The 18591-nt window shown below is 43.0% G+C and overlaps 1 protein-coding gene across 1 annotated transcript in view; it reads right to left on the reverse strand.

Annotated features, from left to right (window-relative positions):
* plch2a (phospholipase C, eta 2a) overlaps positions 1-18591 on the reverse strand; it is a 310297-nt gene that overhangs the window by 51572 nt on the left and 240134 nt on the right. The window contains exons 14-15 of the mRNA XM_059952164.1: positions 15539-15583; positions 2748-2840 (exon numbers count right to left, since the gene is read on the reverse strand). Coding sequence (XP_059808147.1) covers positions 2748-2840; positions 15539-15583 — 138 coding nt within the window. The remainder of the gene's footprint in view (positions 1-2747; positions 2841-15538; positions 15584-18591) is intronic.

The following is an 18591-nucleotide window of genomic DNA, read 5'->3' on the forward strand; positions in this document are numbered from 1 at the left end:
AGAGGATTGAATGGATGCGCCCAACTTGGGCTGTGATGTCAGCCTCTCCTTCATGAATTACCTCCCCAACTTTCCCTTATGACTTAACTGAGTTCCCCAACTGACTAATGACAACGAACAAACTCTGCCAGTGTAGTAGAAAATTGGAGGGAAATTTTCATTCTAAAGAAAGAATTTTTACATGCCAAAGGAACTGTGTTGGCATCTGTACTGATGGTGCCCACCAATGGTTGGTTCGATGAGAGGTTTCCTTTCTCTTGTAAAAAAAGAAAATCCTGACGTTGTTACAACACTGCTGTCTTCGCAGAGAGGCGCTGATATCAAAAACCCTTGGAGGTGAGATGGAAAAATGTCCTGGATGATGCTACAAAAATGGTTAACTTTATTAAACAAAGGCCAGTTCGCTTAAGAATGTTTAAAAAACTGTGTGAAAACCTGGACAAAGAGCACTGCAGTCATTGGCTACATACAGAAATCCAGTGGCTTAGCAGAGGAAGAGTTCTCGACAGGGTGTTTGAGCTGAAAGGTGATTTGCAGGAGTACTTTCAAAACAATAGTAGGCTAGATTTTGCTAAGTGATTTGAAGATGAAGAATGGCTGCAGGAACTAACCTACTTAGCAGACATTTTTCATCATATGAACCAGCTGAATAAGTCTTTGTAAGGCCCTGGAGAAAATGTTTTGTTTTCAAGTGACAAGATTCTTGATTTTAAAAGGAAACTGAATCTTTGGAAAAATCATGTTGCAAGAGGAAATCTTGAAATGTTGCCACTGCTGTTTGGGCTTGAGAGTGAGGAAGGATCTGAAAGTGTCGAGTCTTATTGAAAACCACCTGGAAGAACTGCAAAACGAAATCGAGCAGTAGTTTTCCTCCCTTTCAACACAAGTGTATGACTGGGTGTACCTCTGAATCTTCTGCTTAGCCTGAGCACTTGACTTTGAGAGAACAGGAAGAACTTTGAGTTGCAGTCTGATTGTGCACTCAAGATGAGATTTACTGACCTGACCCTGGACAAGTTCTGGATTTCTGTGAAAGAAGGTTACCCTGCCATTCATAGGAAAGCAATGAACATTTTATTGCAGTTTCAACTTCTTATATGTGTGTGGTGAACTACATATACCTGTCTGGACACGCCCTCCTCCCACAGACCCCTATATAAAGGCGATTGGAGGCACTGCTCCTCCCTCAGTCTCCAGGATGTTGTGTGACGGTCTCTTGCTGCTGACAGTGCTTTCTTCCAGCTAATAAAAGCCTATCTCTTGCCTCACATCTCCGAGAGTTATTGATGGTGCATCAATGTGTGAGGAAGCTTTTTCTTGTTTAACAAAGATCAAGAGTAAGGATAGAAATTGTCTCATTTCAGTTGAAGGTGAAATCCGTGTGTGCTTATCTCAAGTTCGACCCAGAATTGAGTATTTGTGCAGCAAAAATCAAGCACAGGTTTCATATGCTGGGCCTATACTTGAGTCTGATCATGTCACTTAGTAAGAAAATGTTATTCATATTGCTTTGGCTTATGGTTTTTAGTAACTTTATTATTCAACAATGTCAATAAATTTTCCTGTTGTAAATAGCATTAATTTAAATCTATTTACAACCTTTACTTAAATTAAATCTACGGAGGCTACCTTTAGAAAAATTAAATCCCAATTTGGCTTAATCCAGTTATTTAACAGAAATTTATTATGTTTACCTTATGCAGTTTTAAAATTTACGAAAGGAAAAGAAAGATTAATTTCAAGAAAAGTAAGCTAAGCTTAACCACCTGATTTTTTTCAAGAAAGATTGGCTAAAAATTCATTTTCTACTCAAAAAAGCATTGATAATTATTTTTAGATTATTATATTACAACTTACTGATCACACTTACGTACTGTGAGCTGTAGATATAATAATTTTTATGCAGGGACCTGAATAAAAGGCCCTGAGACCAGAAAATTATTTCAGGGGTTCCTCCAGGGCAAAAAGGTTGAGAAAGGTTGGCCTAGATTATATGCTCAGTTCACTAAGAGTGGTGCTTTACTCCTGTCACCTCCGCCTCAGAAAGGGAAGTACTCCCTACTCAGCCACAGCAGGCCCCTGTTGGATAAATAGGATCAAGTATCAACTTTATTCGCCAAATACACTTATATGTATTAGGATCTTGCTGTGGTATACTGGCTTGACATGCAATAAAAAAGCAATTATAAAGGATAAAATATTATGCAAAAATTGTTGCTGTTCCTCTCTGCATCTTGTGGCGCATTAGGTGACAACCTCACCATTTCTGTAGTATTCATCTGTTTTTTATGAGGCTGAGTTGCTAGCTCAACGCTCAACCCAACTCAACACAGATGGAAAGCAGGCCAGTTTCAAACCTGGGACCGTTCACCTCGAAGTCCATTAGGGATCCCAGTACACCACTGGCTGGCTTATATATAAGTCAGAGGCTAAAGTATGGATATGGAATACAATGTGCATTAATACATATATACCAGCATGCATTTACAATTTAAACCACATTATAAAATGAGATTTAAAGTGTCTCCAGTGCATTCCATTAACTGAGGTAATAGTTACCTTCTATCTATTACCTTATGTAATGGGTGACCCTGTAGATGCTATTCTGGAAATTCGTCATTCATTGCACTGAATTATTGTCCATATCACCCATAAGAAAGAGGAACCTTCAGCCACAAGATCTATTTTGTGTGTACTACTTCAGCTGCCCTTCTCTGACAGTTTCTGAAAGTACCAACTCTACTGACCTTGCGCTTGGAGAAGCTGCCAATGAAGGAGCGACTGTGCCTCTTGTTGGTGACTGGATCTTCTCCAGAGTCTGTCCCATCATCAGTTTTACTCTGTCAGCAGAAGGTAATTAGCTACATTAACAAAATGGGGACAGACTGCTAAGTACACATTAGTGAGAACCAAATAAAGGTTCTATTTGCGGGAACTTGCATTTCACTAATTTGATTGAGTTTATTTTTGAAGAGGTGACTATGATCGATGAGGGCAGAGCAGTAGATGTTATCTACATGGACTTTAAAAAGCCCTTTGCCAAGAACTTGCATAGTAAGCTGATTCAGGTTATATCATATTGGATCCAGAGTCAGCTACCTACTTGGCTTGGTTGTAGGTGTCAGAGGGTGGTAGGGAAGGGTTGTTCTCCAGATTGGAGACCTGTCACCACAGGGTACCATAAGGATCAGTGGTGAAGCCTCTGTTATTTGTACTAAACATTAATGAGTTGGATGAGAATGTTGTAAATTTGGGTAAATTTGTGCGAGAAACCAAACCTGCTGGTATAGTGGACAGTTTAATAAGTTGTTTCAAGTTACAACAGGTTTGAGTTGTCCATCATGGGTGAAGCCCTCCCCACCACTGAGCACATCTATAAGGAGCTCTGCAGCAAGAAATCAGCATCCATCATCAAGGGCTCCCACCACCCAGGCCATGCTCTCTTCCCACCGCTGCCATCAGGAGGGAGGTACAGGAGCCACAGGTCCCACACCATCAGGTTCAGAAAGTTATTATCTCTTAACCATTAGGCTCTAGAACCAGAGGGCATAACTTCACTCAACTTCCCACCCCAACACTCAACTGAGTCCACAACTTACAGACTGACTATCAAGGATTCTGCATCTCATGTTCTCAATATTTATTGCTTATTTATTTATTATTATTATTTTATTTTGTTTTCTCTTTTTCTATTTGCATATTGGCTGTTTGTCCTTGCTGTGTGTAGCTTTTCCATTGATTCTATCGCGTTTCTTTGCATTCACTGTGAATGCCCACAAGGAAACCAATCTCAGGGTAGTATATGCTGACATACTGTATACTTACTTTGATAGTAAATTTACTTCGAACATTGAACAGGATCTAAATCATCTGGGAGAATGGACAAAAGAATAGCAGATGGAATTTAAGTCAAGACAAGCATAAAGCGAAGCTTTCAGGTATTAAAGCAGGCCCAGATATACACAGTGAAAGACAGGGCCCTGGGGAGTGTAACTGAACAGCAAGAACATGGGTTACAAGTACAGTACCTAGTTCCCAAAAGTGGTGAGATAAATAGAATGGTGATGAAGGTATATGACATAAAAGACATAATGGCTGGGGCAATGAATATAATAGTTGGAACATTATATTCCAACTCTGCAAGATATTTGTGAGACTACACTTAGAAAGCATTGTGTGCAGTTCCAGTTGCCATGCTATAGAAAGAATGCGACTAAGTGAGAGAGGGTGCAGAAAAGATTCATGAGGATGTTGTCGGGACTGAAGGGATTTAGTTATAAAGAGAGAGCGGACTGGGTGAGATTGTACTTCCTGGAGCGAAGGAGGCTGAGAAACAACCTTATAAAGATCTGTAAGATTATGAGTGGCATTGATAGAGTGGTTAATCACTAATCTTCTTGCCGGAGTCGGTGAGTCTAAAACCGGAGAGGGGAAATTCTGAGGAGCGAGTTTTTCATGCAGAGGGTGGTGGTGGGTTTAAAGAACAGGTTGGCAGAGGAAGTGATCGAGGTGGGTACAGTTGTAATATTTAAAGGCATCTGGGGAGGTTCCTGAATTAAGAAAGGTTTAGAACAGGGTTCCCAACCTAGGGTTCACAGAGCCCTTGCTTATGGCATAAAAAAGTTGGGAAACTCTGGTTTAGGAGGATGTGGGCCAAGTGCGGGTGGCTGGGACTGGGACTAGATCAGGTAGGCACTATGTAGGCATGGATAAATGGGGTGAGAAACCCGCTTCTATTCTGGGTAGTTCCGCGAGTGATAGACATAAGGAGAGGGCTAGCCAGAGTGTAGGAAGGGTGGGAGAGGAAGAGGGAGAGTAAAGGAGAAATAGAGACAGAAAGATTGACTCAGAATGAGAAAGGGAAGCTGTCAGAGTTAGCAAACTAAGCTGCTTCACACCTCCAGAGAAAAAAAAGCCTAAAACTCACAACAGACAAACCTAAAACACCAGCTTCTGAAGCTATCCCAGTCTCACATCATTTATCACTGTCACTCATTTTCATTAAATCACCATTCAAGGTATTTAAACGTTGGATGTAAGCACCATTTAGGAGTTGGCAAGTAGACGTGCAGCTCTCTGTGTAAGAAGTTACTCCCTTAACTTAGCCACTCGAGGGTATTGAGTGTTACAACACAGGTGCCATCCTACCTCAGGATAACACAACATTAAGAACCAGAGCCAAGCACAGAGACAGAACATATAGTTACAAATGCAGAAACACAGAGGTGAACTAAGCTGTGAACTCAGTCAGCCCGATCATGAACACTAGCCTCCCTGCATTCCAGACATCTTCAGCCAGGACATGCTCTCTTCTCATTGCTGCCATCAGCGGCAATGATTCAGGGATATCTTCTTACCCTCTGCCGTCAGATTTCTGATGGACTTTGAGCCTACGAACATTACCTCACTACTTTCTTTTCTTCTTTTTGCACTTTTTATTTAACTTACATGTTAAAATATAAATATATACAGTGTATGTGTGTGATATATATATATATTGGGAGATTCACCTCTTTCTGTGACTTGAATGTAAAGGAATATTTTCAGTGTATTACACTCTATGTAGATTGGCCAATGTTCTTCATTTATCTGCCTTCTTTACTTCATTCCTGCATGTGTGTGTGTAGTGTAGGCCTCTGTTAGTCTCGATAGACCATGGATTTGTACCTTGGAAAGTTTCCAGGGTGCAAGCCTGGGCAAAGTTTTTTTTAATGGAAGACCGGCAGTCGCCCACGCAGCAAGTCTCCCCTCTCCACGCCACCAATGTTGTCCAAAGGAAGGGCATTAGGACCCATACAGCTTGGCACTAGTGTCGTCGCAGAGTGGTGTGTGGTTAAGTGCCTTGCTCAAGGACACACACGCAGCCTCAGCCAAGCTCAAACTAGCAACCTTCAGATAACTAGACGAACACTTGGCCACGCACCAACACTATACATATATATACACGCTGTAATATACAGTTTTTTTCTTATATATATTGCAATATACACATGCCAGTGATATTACACCTGAATCTGATGAAAATGGAGACATGGACAAGGAGAGGGAAGTGAGGAAGTGGACACCTTCCAGTATGTGTGACTCAAAGACACATTTAGGATGAAAGGCATGTGCAGATAAAAGGAGAAAGAAGGACAGAGGGAGGAAGAAATTATTATTCAATGCATGGATTGAATCTTTTGAACTGATTGAGTTACAAAGGCAATAAATTACAGCCAATGTCACATTTCATGTTTACAAACTGTTCCTCCCTTGTAGACTTTAATCAAAGGATTCGATAATTAAATAACTGAAAGAACGTTGAATCTGGGGACTGCAATGCAGAGCAGTTCTCAGCCGAGATGTTTCACAGTGGTGGCCAGTGGAGCCAGTGAAGCAGTACTGTGTCATCCATGGTGCCACTGTGGTACCAGCCTATCAGACATTGCCCACTCACTACTGCAGAGAGGAGCAGTTCACTTCATTCCTGCGGCATCTGATGAAGTCGGAATAGGAACAGCCCCAAGTGCATCACAATCGATGAATGAATCATAAAGTGCAGTCACAGTGATACAGACCATAGCAAGATCCCAAAAACAGCAAAACAAAGAACCACTTTTGTCAGTTAACTATCTGGTATGTTACACAAGATATTAGATATTAGATGAGAAAGCCAATGTTTTAAGAATTCCTTATGTGTACTATTGTGGGAGACTCACTTCTTTCTGTGACTTGAATGTAAAGGAATATTTTCACTGTATTGCACTCTATGTAGATTGGCTGATGTTCTTCATTTATCTGCCTTCCTTATGCTCATATTATTTACAGGATAATGACGGGCCCAGGACCAGAGGCTCTGAAGTGGTGCCTAGAGGATTTTTACTCCACTTGAGAGGGCAGACCGGGCCTTAATTGAAGGTCTTGTCCCAAGGACGGAATCTCCAGCAGTGCAGCCAACCCTCAGCATTACTCTGGAGTAGGAGCCTGGAATATCATACCTCGGCCTCCAAAAGGAGGCTGAATCAGTAATTGTTTGACTCAAAGACGAGATAGTTTAATCACAACTGATGTGACCTGAGCTATGATGTAAACTATTCAATCAGCTGAGTCCACACTCCTCTCGAAGTAGGTTGATCTGGGAGTGCAGGGGGGGGGTTTGGGATTGAAATGAAAGTGGCATCGTTAGTGCTTATCATTCCATTCACTCTCAATCCACATTCTATTCTTTCCTTTAACTACATCCATTCTATTCACCTCAAGCACTCCAGGGTAAATTCCTATTCTGACCAAAAACATTTCTATTAATTCTTCATTGCTTTTATCAGTGACTGACTTATAATTGTGATCCCTAACAGATTGGAAGAATCTTCTTTATGTTTAACTTACTGAACTCTTTCAGAATCCTAGAATTCTGTATTGGATCACCTCTTTTCGTAGTTGAAGGGACCCGGCCAAAACATTGACTCTTTCTTCTCCTCCACAGATGCCAACTGACTTGCTTCAGAATTTTGTGAGGATTGCTCAACAGCTCTCTAGGATTAGAAATTGCTGCACATTTCATTCTGAAACCATGGCCTGTATTAGTGGAAACACCCTTTCAGCATCCATCCTTTCAATCTGCCTTCGAATCATATGTTTCAATATTGTCTCCCATCCTCTAAACGCTAGTGAATATAGGCTCAGCTAGCTGAAATTCCGTTCATACAGTAACTCCTTCATCCTAGGATTTACGCAACTGAGCTTTATCTGCACTACCTCCAATGCAAGAAGATCCTTTCTTAAATATGGAGATCAAAACAATGTACAGTATTACAAAATATGAAGCATTTTCTTATCAAAGTACATATGTGTCTATATAACCCTGAGATTCATTTTCTTGTGGTCATACTCAATAAATCTAATAACCATAGTAGAATCAATTAAAAGTTTACCCAACAGGGCGCACAACCAGTGTGCAAAAAAGACAACAAAGAGTGCAAATACAAAAAAGAAAAAAAAGAAATAATAATAATAATAAGAAGAAGAAATAAATAAGCAATAAATATCAAGAACATGAGATGAACTCTCTCCTTAAAAGTGAGTCTGTAGGTTGTGGGATGCAAAATCAGCGGTGGAGCAAATGAAATTGAGTGAAGTTATCCCTTCTGGTTCAGAGGCCTGATGGTTGAGTGGTAATAGCTATTCCTTAACCTGGTGAGCTGGGTCCAGAGGCTCTTGTACCTTCTTCCTGATGGCAGTCTCATCAACCCTTTGTGGATTTACATGAAAACTTCTATCCTAAGATACTCCAAATGTCTTGCAAAAAAAGGCCAACATTTGACTCGCCTTCCTGCTTCACAACCCTTTGATTTTTATTCACTAGAACCCTCGTTGTAACACAATGTACCACTATACCATCACTGTTCCTTTTTCAAACACAATTAGGTCCTTCTGAATTCTATGTGCAATTGAAATGGAGATGAAGGCAAGGTCCATGGCCCCTGCTTGCATGGATACTGGCAACAAGCCTCAATGGAAGATGGGAGAACAGAAATAGAGTCATAATGTCATGGAATGCTACAGTACAGAAGCAGGACCTTTGGCCCATCTAGTCTGTCGTAAACCATTAATCTGCCAAGTCCCTTTGACCTGCACGCGGACCATAGCACTCCATACCCCTCCCATCCATGTACCTACACAAATTTCTCTTTAATGTTGAAATTGAACCCAGATCCACCACTTGCACTTACAGCTCATTTCACATTCTCACCCGCCTCTGAGTGAAAATGTTCTCCCTCATGTTCCCCTTAAATATTTCAAATTTCACCCTTCATCCTTAACCCGTGACCTCTAGTTGTAATGTCACTCAACCTCCGTGAAAAAAGCTTGCTTGCATTTACCCTATCTATACCCTTTATAATTTTGTATAACTCTATCAAATCTCCCCTCGGTCTTCTACATTCTAGGGAATAAAATCCTAACTTATTCAACCTTTCCCTATAACTCAGGTGCCCAAGTCCCAGAAACATCCATGTAAATTTTCTCTGCGCTCTCTAAATCTTATATACATCTTAGGTCACCTGTAGGTGGGTGACCAAAACTGCACGCAATACTCCAAACTAGGCTTTGCCAATGTCTTATTCAGTTTCAAGATATCATCCCAACTCCTGTACTCAACACATTGATTTATGAAGGCCAGTGTGCCATAAGTTTTATGATCCTATCTACTTGTGACGCCACTTCCTGTATTCCCAGATCCCTCTGTTCTGCTGCACTCTTTAGTGCCCTACTGCTCACTGTGTAAGACCTGGTTAGTCCTCCCAAAGTGCAACACCTCACACTTCTCCAATGAAGCCAGTGCCTAATCCAATTTACTCCCTCATCTTGAATGCCGAGCAACTGAACCTTCTCAACAAACCTCCCATGTGGGGCCTGTCGAAGGCCTTGCTAAAGCCCATGTAGACAACATCCACTGCCTTGCCGACATCAACTTTCCTGGTAACTTCCCCAAAAAAACTCTATAAAATTGATTAGGCACCACCTACCACACACAAAGCCGTGTTGACTATCTCTAATCAGTCCATCTATCCAAATACTTATCTATTTGGTCCCTTAGAATACCTTCCAATTAACTGTCCCAGGACTAATGTCCGGCTCACCAGCCTATAACTTCCTGGCTTATTATTAAACAACAGGACAACATTGTCCTGTTATTAAACAACAGGACAACATTGGCTATCCTCCAATCCTCCAGCACCTCACCTGGGGCTAAAGGTGTTTTAAATATCTATGCTGGGGCCCCTGCAATTTCTGCACCAGTCCCCCACAGGGTCTGAGGGACCCTTGTCAGGCCTTGGAGATTTATTCACCCTAATTTGCTTCAAGACAGCAAACACTTCCTCCACTGTGATCTGTATAGGGTCTATGATCTCTCTGCTGCTTTGCCTCACTTCTATGTCCACCTGTTTGTCCATCTCCTGAGTAAATACAGATGCAAAAATTCTATTTAAGTTCTGCCCCCTGCCGCCATCTCTTTCAGCACACAGATGAGCACTCTGATCTTCCAGAGGACCAATTTTGTCTTTTGCTATCCTTTTGCTTTATATATCTGCAGAAACCCTTAAGATTCTCCCTCTCTTTATCTGCTACAGCAACATGACTTTTTTTTAACCCTCCTGATTTCCTCAAGTGTTCTCTTGCATTTCTTCTGCTCCTCAAGTATCTCATTTGTTCCTGACTGTCTCTATCTGCTATGCACTTCTTTCTTTTCTTAAACAGGGTCTCAATATCTCTCGAAAACCAAGGTTCCCTAAATCTGTTATCCTTGCCTTTTATTCTAACATACAAACTCTGTACTCACTTTTGTAGGCCTCCCACTTACCAAGCACATCTTCACCAGAAAACAGCCAGTCCCAATCTACGCTTGCCAGATCCTTTCTGATACCATCAAAATTGGCCTTTCTCCAATTTAGAATCTCAACCCAGGGAGCAGACATAATCTTTTTTCATAACTACCTTGAAACTAATAGCATTATTATCACAAGATGCAAGGCGTTCCCTTTCACAAACTTCTGTCATCTGCTTGTCTCTTCCCTAATAGAAGATCTAGCATTGTACTCTCTCTAGTTGAGGCTTCAATGTACTGATTAAGGAAGCTTTCCTGAACACATTTGACAAACTCTTTCCCATCTAGCCCTTTTACAGTATGGGAGTCCCAGTCAATATGCGGAAAGTTAAAATCACCTACAATCACAACCTTATGTTTCTTGCAACAGGCTGCAATCTCCACATATTTGCTCCCCTGAATTCCACAGACTGTTGGGTGGTCTACAATATAATCCAGTTAACATGGTGATACCCTTCTATTCCTCATTTCTACCCACAAGGCCACTCTAGAGATCTCTACAGTCCATCCTGTATGAGCAGTGCTGTGACATTTTCTGACTAATAATACCACCCCTCCCCCTTTAATCCCTCCTGTTCTGTCACGACGAAAACAAAAGAACCCTGTGACATGAAGCTGCCATTCCTGCCCCTCCTGCAACCAAGTCTCACTAATGGCTACAATGTCTTAATTCCACATGCAGATCCATGCCCTCAGCTTATCTCCTTTCCTACAGTACTCCTTGCATTGGGATATATGCAGCTCAGAATATTAGTCCCATCATGCTCAACCTTTTGACTCCTGACTTTGTATGAAGGCTGAACAACATACTTCTCTACAACCACTTCACTATCTGTTCTGGCACTCTGGTTCCCATACCCCTGCAACACTTGCTTAACAACCACCCCCCCCCCCCCCGATGCACTAGCAAACCTTCCCACCAGGATATTAGTCCCCCTCCAGTTCAGGTGCAATCTGTCCTTTCTGTACTGGGCTCACCTTAACTGGAAGAGAGCCCAATGATCCAAATATTTGAAGCCCTCCCTCCTGCACCAACTCCTTAGCCACGTGTTAAACTGTATGATCTTCCTATTTCTGGCCTCACTAGCATGTAGAATGGGTAGCAGTCCTGAGATCGTAACTCTGGATGGAGGTCCTGTCCTTTAACATAACACCTAACTCCCTGAGCTTACCTTGCAGGACCTCCTCACCCTTCCTACACATGTCATCGGTACTGACCACAACCTCTGTCTGTCCCCCACCCCACTTAAAAATGCTGCAGACTCAGTCCAAGATGTCCCTGACCTGACAGCTGTGAGGCGACATACCATCTAGGAATTTCGTTCTCATCTACAGAACCTTGCTTCTGTTCCCCTAACCAATGAATCCCCGTCACTATAGCTCACCTCTTCGATCCACCTCCATTCTGAGACACAGAGCCGGACTCAGTGTCAGAGCCCTGCATGCTGTGGCTTTCTTCTGCTAGTTCACATCAAACCCCAACAGTATCCAAAGCAGTATACCTGTTGTTGAGGGCAGCGACCACAGGGGTACTCTGCACTGGCTGCCTATCTATCCCCTTTCCTCCTCCTAATAGTCACCCAGTTACCTGTGTCCTGCATACAGGGAGGTAGTTACGCCTTGTCCTGCATATCAACCCCTCAGCCTCCCGAATGATCTGGAGTTCATCCAGTGCCAGCTCCATCTCATTAAGAGGGTCTGTTTAAAAGCTAAAGCTGGATGCACTTCTTGCAGGTGCTGTTGTCAGGTCTCTCTGCCTTCCCACATCCCACAAGAGGAGCATACCACTATCCTGCCTGACATCCGCACTGTTCTAAATGTGCAATAACAAAGAAAGAATAGGTAACCAAATAAACCCTCTACCCACAGCCTACACCTCTCCTCACTGAAGCCTTGCAAAGGTCTCAACTCCCCACTCCAACACTGGTCCACTCACACAATGGCCACTCTGCTTAAATCTGGCTTCTTTTGACTGGATCTTGCCAAGTGCCTAATTATGCACAATCCAAGGTCTCTTCAGGAATTGTGACATATAAAACGTGCTGACTGCATCCACTCACAATCCAATGTCTCCTTGCAAACTATGGTATGCAAAATGTCTACAATCTACAAGGTGAAGAGACGTTCTGAAGCATATTAAGCTAGTGATGACTCTGGCTGGAAGAGAACCATTGTCTCTCAAAAGTTGTGCACGGTTCTTCTTTCCTTGATATACAAAGAATGCAGAAGAACTGGAACCAGTGTTACACAAAAACAGCAAAATTAAGCAAGTCAGCAAAAGCAACATTCCTTTAAGACCCTTTTGATTCTGAAAGGGTTTAGTAGATTAGATACACTCTTAGTGGTGACTTTATTGGGTATAGTAGGTTTTTTTTGTTTTTTTGCATTATTCTCTAAACTCTAGAGACTGATGTGCATGAAAATCACAGGAAATCAGCAGTTTCAGAGATACTCAGATCACCCCATCTGGCGTCAGACGGGGTGGTTTGAGATCACAAAGTCACTGAGACCACATTTCTTTCCCAATCCAATGTTTGGTCCGAACAACAACAGAACCTCTTGACCAGGTCTGCATGCTTTTCAGCATTGGGTTGCTGCAACATAATTGGCTGACTAAATGTTTGCATTAATGAGCAGGTGTACAGGTGTATCTAATAAGGTGGCCACTAAGTGAAGAGAAGGTGCTTCTATCAATGAGTAGCCAGAGTTATGACTCAGTAATTAAAACAATGAAGAACAGTAATGCCTTTAGCCAGAGGAGGACAGCAGGATGTAGTCAAGAAGAAGTTTCATGTGCAAGGAATGGGGTCAGAAGGTGGGTGGGAGGAATGAAGAGCATCAACACCATAAGTTCTAAATAGGCTGAATGGCCTTTTCTGTGGTTTACACTCAGAACTGTCACTGTGTTTCCACTTGGCACGGTCCCTACTGTTACTGCTGCAGCCCAGGCTAGAGCTGATTCTGATATACAGTGATGGGGGCCTGGAGGAATATCAAGGCTGTTTGGCTCCTTGCTGTCTCGCTTGCTTTTCTGCAGTCTCCCGGGCTTGAAAAAAGTGTAGATGACAGCATCTATTACTCCCTGCAGACTGTCTCAATGGTACCCAGTGGCTATAAGAAGTGGTTGGAGTTAAAGTCACATCACAGTTTATTACTACTCTCCATCAAATCTGATCAAATTGCAGGCAAGTTTATTTATAGGCTTCATTTAATAATGTAAGGGATGCCGAGAAGCTGCTTTAATGATCTTTCCTGACTTGTCTCAAGTGCATAACAATTCAACCACGTCATGGATTCAAATCCCATTTATGGGGTTGGGCAGAGGTGTGGTCTGAATGAACCCGCATCTCCCTCAAAGGGGTGAGTATCTATGTATCTACCTCCCCACGATCAAGCCACATGTTTTTGGTCCCAGACTCTAAGAAGGACATGGCTGCAGTGGGGAAAGTGCCGACAAAATACACCTGCATGGTATGAGAACTGAGTGATTACAGCTCTCTGGAGAGAACAAACGGGTTGTGGTTGATGCAGGGCAGAAATGAGAAAAATATTTCGACTTGTGGGAAATCTAAAAACCCAAAGCTATCAGAACAAAAACTTTACTAATATGTCCAGAGGGAAATATCAAGAAACATCCTAGTGGGCAGGATGCAGAAATTGTTGTCACAGGGCTTGCCAAACCAACTTTCTTTACTGGCATCAGGCTCACCCGCTGATGTTTGCCACCCTCCACTGAATCTCACCAGAGTCTCTGGTTCCTACCCCCACTGAAAATCACTGTGTACCAGTTCCCAGCCCCCTGAAACTCACCATGATCCCAGTCCCCACACTCCTGAAACTCACCATTCCCAGTTCCCAGCCCACTGAAACGTACCTTGTTCCCATTCCCCACACTCCTGAAACTCAGCGGGGTACCCATTCCCTGACCCCTGAAACACATCATTCCCAGTTCCCACACCCCTGAAGCTCAGCAGGGTACCCATTCCCACACCCCAGAAATTGACTGGGGTACCCATTCCCACACCCCAGAAACTCATTGGGGTACCTATTCCCTGACCCCTGAAACACATCATTCCCAGTTCCCACACCCCTGAAGCTCAGCAGGGTACCCATTCCCACACCCCAGAAATTGACTGGGGTACCCATTCCCACACCCCAGAAACTCATTGGGGTACCTATTCCCTGACCCCTGAAACACATCATTCCCAGTTCCCACACCCCTGAAGCTCAACGGGGTACCCATTCCCACACCCCAGAAACTCACTAGGGTACCCGTTCCCACAGTCCTGAAACACATCATTCCCAGTTCCCGCACATCTGAAACCCATCAGTCCTGGTTCCTACCTGCCTCTGAAACTTACCGAGGTCACAATTCTCACCCTCTGCTGAACCTCACAAGGGACCTGGTTGCTGTGAACCTTTTAAACTTGCAAGGTTCAATGGAAAAAGTTACCACAACACTGTGTAACTTTAAAAAAAATGAATTATAAATATCAGAGAAACCTCCAGCATTTTGTGTGTGCTGCCCTAAATTATAAATGTACTGGGTTATTAATAGGAATAACATCCGAAAATAGGTTGGCAGGTTGGAGATACGTCTCTACCAAAGGAGGTGTGAGGCTTTCCTTCCTTCTGTTAGCCTGCAAGTCACCCTTGGGCAAGGTGTAGCACCCACTTAGTCCCCCGATCAGAAGCCATAGGAGCAGGTGGTGGATATCACAAGTCCTGGTTATGCGTCCACTGATGCCAGACAATCTCTGATGAGTATTGATAATGGCTGGGGTCACCTGTCTTGTAAAGACACTGCTCTGAAGGAGGAAATGGCAAACTACATTGTAGAATAATTTACCAAGATCTATCACAGTGTTGGAAAGACCATGATCGCCTATGTCATATGACACTACACATAACAAACAATCTGAAAAATGGGAATTCTGTCAGTCTAATGAAACCAAATTCCCAAGCACTCTGATTATTATTGGAAAAGGTATGCAGGTTGGTATGCCGAAAAGCTGAGTGGAATGGGGAGGATCATGTGATATACAAACATCAGCACCGACTAGTTGGGCCGAATAGCCATTCCCTTGGCTTCATTCTGTGTATTTCTTGTCATCCCAGCATCGGGCATACCATCCCAATTGACAGTGATGACACTTCAAAGAACAATTGGCCTACCATTGACTTCTCCACTGTTGACACGGAGCTGGAGCTTCGTTTATGCTGTCAGAGAGGAAAGAAAGATCACGTGAGAAGTTGATGTAGGTGCAGTGGATGCCAGCTTCATTAATAATCAATAAATCTTAGTCAAAAGCAGGAAAGGTATAAAGACAAGGTAGGTTGATGGACTGAATTGAATAGTGGAATGGGTTTATAGGGAGAATGGTCTCTTGTTACAATTGTTGTTTTTCCTCTCTGATCAGAAACTCTCGCTTTGAAGTCTGGCGCTGGTGCCACTGCACCACTGGCCATCTTGTTACAATGACCGCAGCTAATCCCTGTTAGTAACAGCAGTGATGAGCCACACTAATCTCTCATTGGATGGCAAAGTGGGGAACTGAGCTGACTTGCTACAACCCAGAATAAGAGCTCATTCCTCTTTAGACCATAAGGCATAGGAGCAGAATTAGGCCACTTGGCCCATCGAGTCTGCACCGCCATTCAATCATGGCTGACCTTTTTTATCCCCTCCTCAGCCCCACTCCCTGGCCTCGCCCCAAAACCAGTGATGTTGTGTCTGATCAGGAACCTATCAAGCTCTGCCTTAAATACAGCCAATGACCTGGCCTCCATGGCTGCCTCTGATAACAAATCCCACAAATTCACCACCCTTTGGCTAAAGAAATTCCGCTGCATCTCTGTTTTAAATGGATACCCCTCTATACTGAGGCTGTGCCCTCTTGTCCTAGAATCTCCGACCACATCCTTTCTGTATCTACTCTGTCTGGGCCTTTCAACATTCGAAAGGTTTCAATGAGGACCCCCCCCCCCCCCCCATTCTTCTGAATTCCAGTGAGTACAAATCCAGAGCTATCAAACATTCCTTGTATGATAACCCTTTCATACTTGGAATCATCCTTGTGAACCTCCTCTGAACCCTCTCCAATGCCTTCACATCTTTTCTTAGATGAGGAGCAGGCTGGGATGATACAGGACATTATAAAGACAACATCTCCAACAGTTTTGGCTCTAAAGCTGAACTTGTTAGCTAATGGGATGATGGAGGCAGAAACATTGGCAAAATTAGAGTCTTGGATCTGTTGCAGGACCACAGACCATTATTGGAATCCTGGCACGAGGCTGGTGAGGCTAACTTCAACTGGTATGGACACATGAGCTGGGCACAAATCCTGCTTACAGATTCCTCATGAATCTCTTCTATTCTGAGAGAGAGCTTTGGCCAGGACTGGATCCTTTACCTACAGAGAAACTGGCATCTTCCAGCTTCTCAAAGCTATGCCAAAGACTGTGGGCAGCTAAACTCAGCCATCACTCATTCAGGTGGGAAATATCTGTGTGTCAGTGCTCCAGCCACAGGATCTGGGATCCCAGATCAGTGGAAGTAGTATTCTGAACAAATACCCAGGCCTTCCAACCACCAAATTTATTCTGAACTAAAGATTAGTCACTGCTGCCCACAAAACTCGGGAGATTAGATGCTGACCCATTAAAAACACAAATTCCTTGAATTATTTTGTTTATCAGTAATAAAAATATGGGCACTGAGAGGAAAATTATGAACAGAAAAAAATCCGCAGATGCTAGAAATCCAAAGCAACACACACACACACACACACACACACACACACACACACACACACACACACACACACACACACACACACACACACACACACACACACACACACACACACACACACACACAATGCTAGAGGAACTCAGCAGGTCAGGCAGCATCTATGAAAATGAATAAACTGTTGATGTTTCAGGCCAAGACTCTTCTCCAGGACTCCAAGAAAAATAAGCTGTTAAATTGGGCAAGGGGAGTGTAGGCAGTCGGTTACGACTTCCAGAGAAAGGGTACCTTTGACCAGATACTCCCCCTGTAAACTGTCTAACAGCAACCACTGATTGTACTGGAATTATAATCCAGCAGTCCCTCGGCCAAGTGTGGGCAGCTAAGCTCAACCAGCACTCATTCATTAACCATCAGTCAGGTGGGAAATATCATTCTATCTCAGTGCACTAAAGCACTGCTCCAGCAATTTAATTACACTGAGCACTAAGCTAAACAGAATAGAATAACTAGAATGACTCTGTGTTAAAAACTCATTTCAGTTTTAATAAAACATATTATTTGAATTGTAATTGAAAATCTTATCCTTTCAAATAGAGCTCCACAGTGCTTGTAAATGCCTGTTCTCTACTTCAGGGTGGACTTGTAGTTACTAGTGACTGAACCCAAGGAAACCAAAGCTTCATTAGGCACCCATAAAGGGCAGGATTCAAGCAATAAAACCTTTCAGGGAGGTCCTTTGGTGGGCATTACTGATATCTTTCACATGAAAAGGAAATAGATATAGACAAGAGAATATTCAAGTTCTGGTCACCATACTATAAGAAGGATATGGAAGGTTCAGAGAGGGTGAGGAGGAGATGTTACCAGGATGATGCCTGGATTAGCGGGCAGGTCTTATGAGGATAGGTTGAGCAAGCCAGGGCTTTACTCTGGAGGAAAGGAGGATGAGAACTGACTTGATTGAGGTGTATGAGACAATAAGAGGCATAGATTGAGTGGATAGCCAGAGACTTTTTCCTAGGTCAGAAGTGGCTAAAACAAAGGGGCATAAATTTAAGGCTTTGGGAGGAAAGTACAGAGGTAATTTTTTTAATTGAGAGTGGCAGGTGCGGAAACGGCTGTGTAAAGACAGGTACATTATGGGGATTTAAGAGACTTTAGTTGAGCACATAGAAGGGAAACAGAGGGCAGTGTGGAAGGGAAGGGTTGGATTGATATTGAAGGAGGTTAAAGTGTTGGCACAATATAGTCGGGTGAAGAGTACTATGCTGTACTCTTCTATGTACCACACTCTGTTCTCACTGTTACCATCAGGATGGAGGTACAGGAGCCTCAAGTCCCACACCACCAGGCTCAGGGCAGTTATTCTCCCTCAACAATTAGGCTCTTGAAACAAAGGAGGTAACTTCAATCACTGATCTGATTCCACAGCCTGTGCACCCACTTTTAAGGACTCTACACTTGTGTTCTC

This window comes from Hypanus sabinus, chromosome 27, assembly GCF_030144855.1.
Source record: "Hypanus sabinus isolate sHypSab1 chromosome 27, sHypSab1.hap1, whole genome shotgun sequence".
NCBI classification, from domain to species: Eukaryota; Metazoa; Chordata; class Chondrichthyes; order Myliobatiformes; family Dasyatidae; genus Hypanus; species Hypanus sabinus.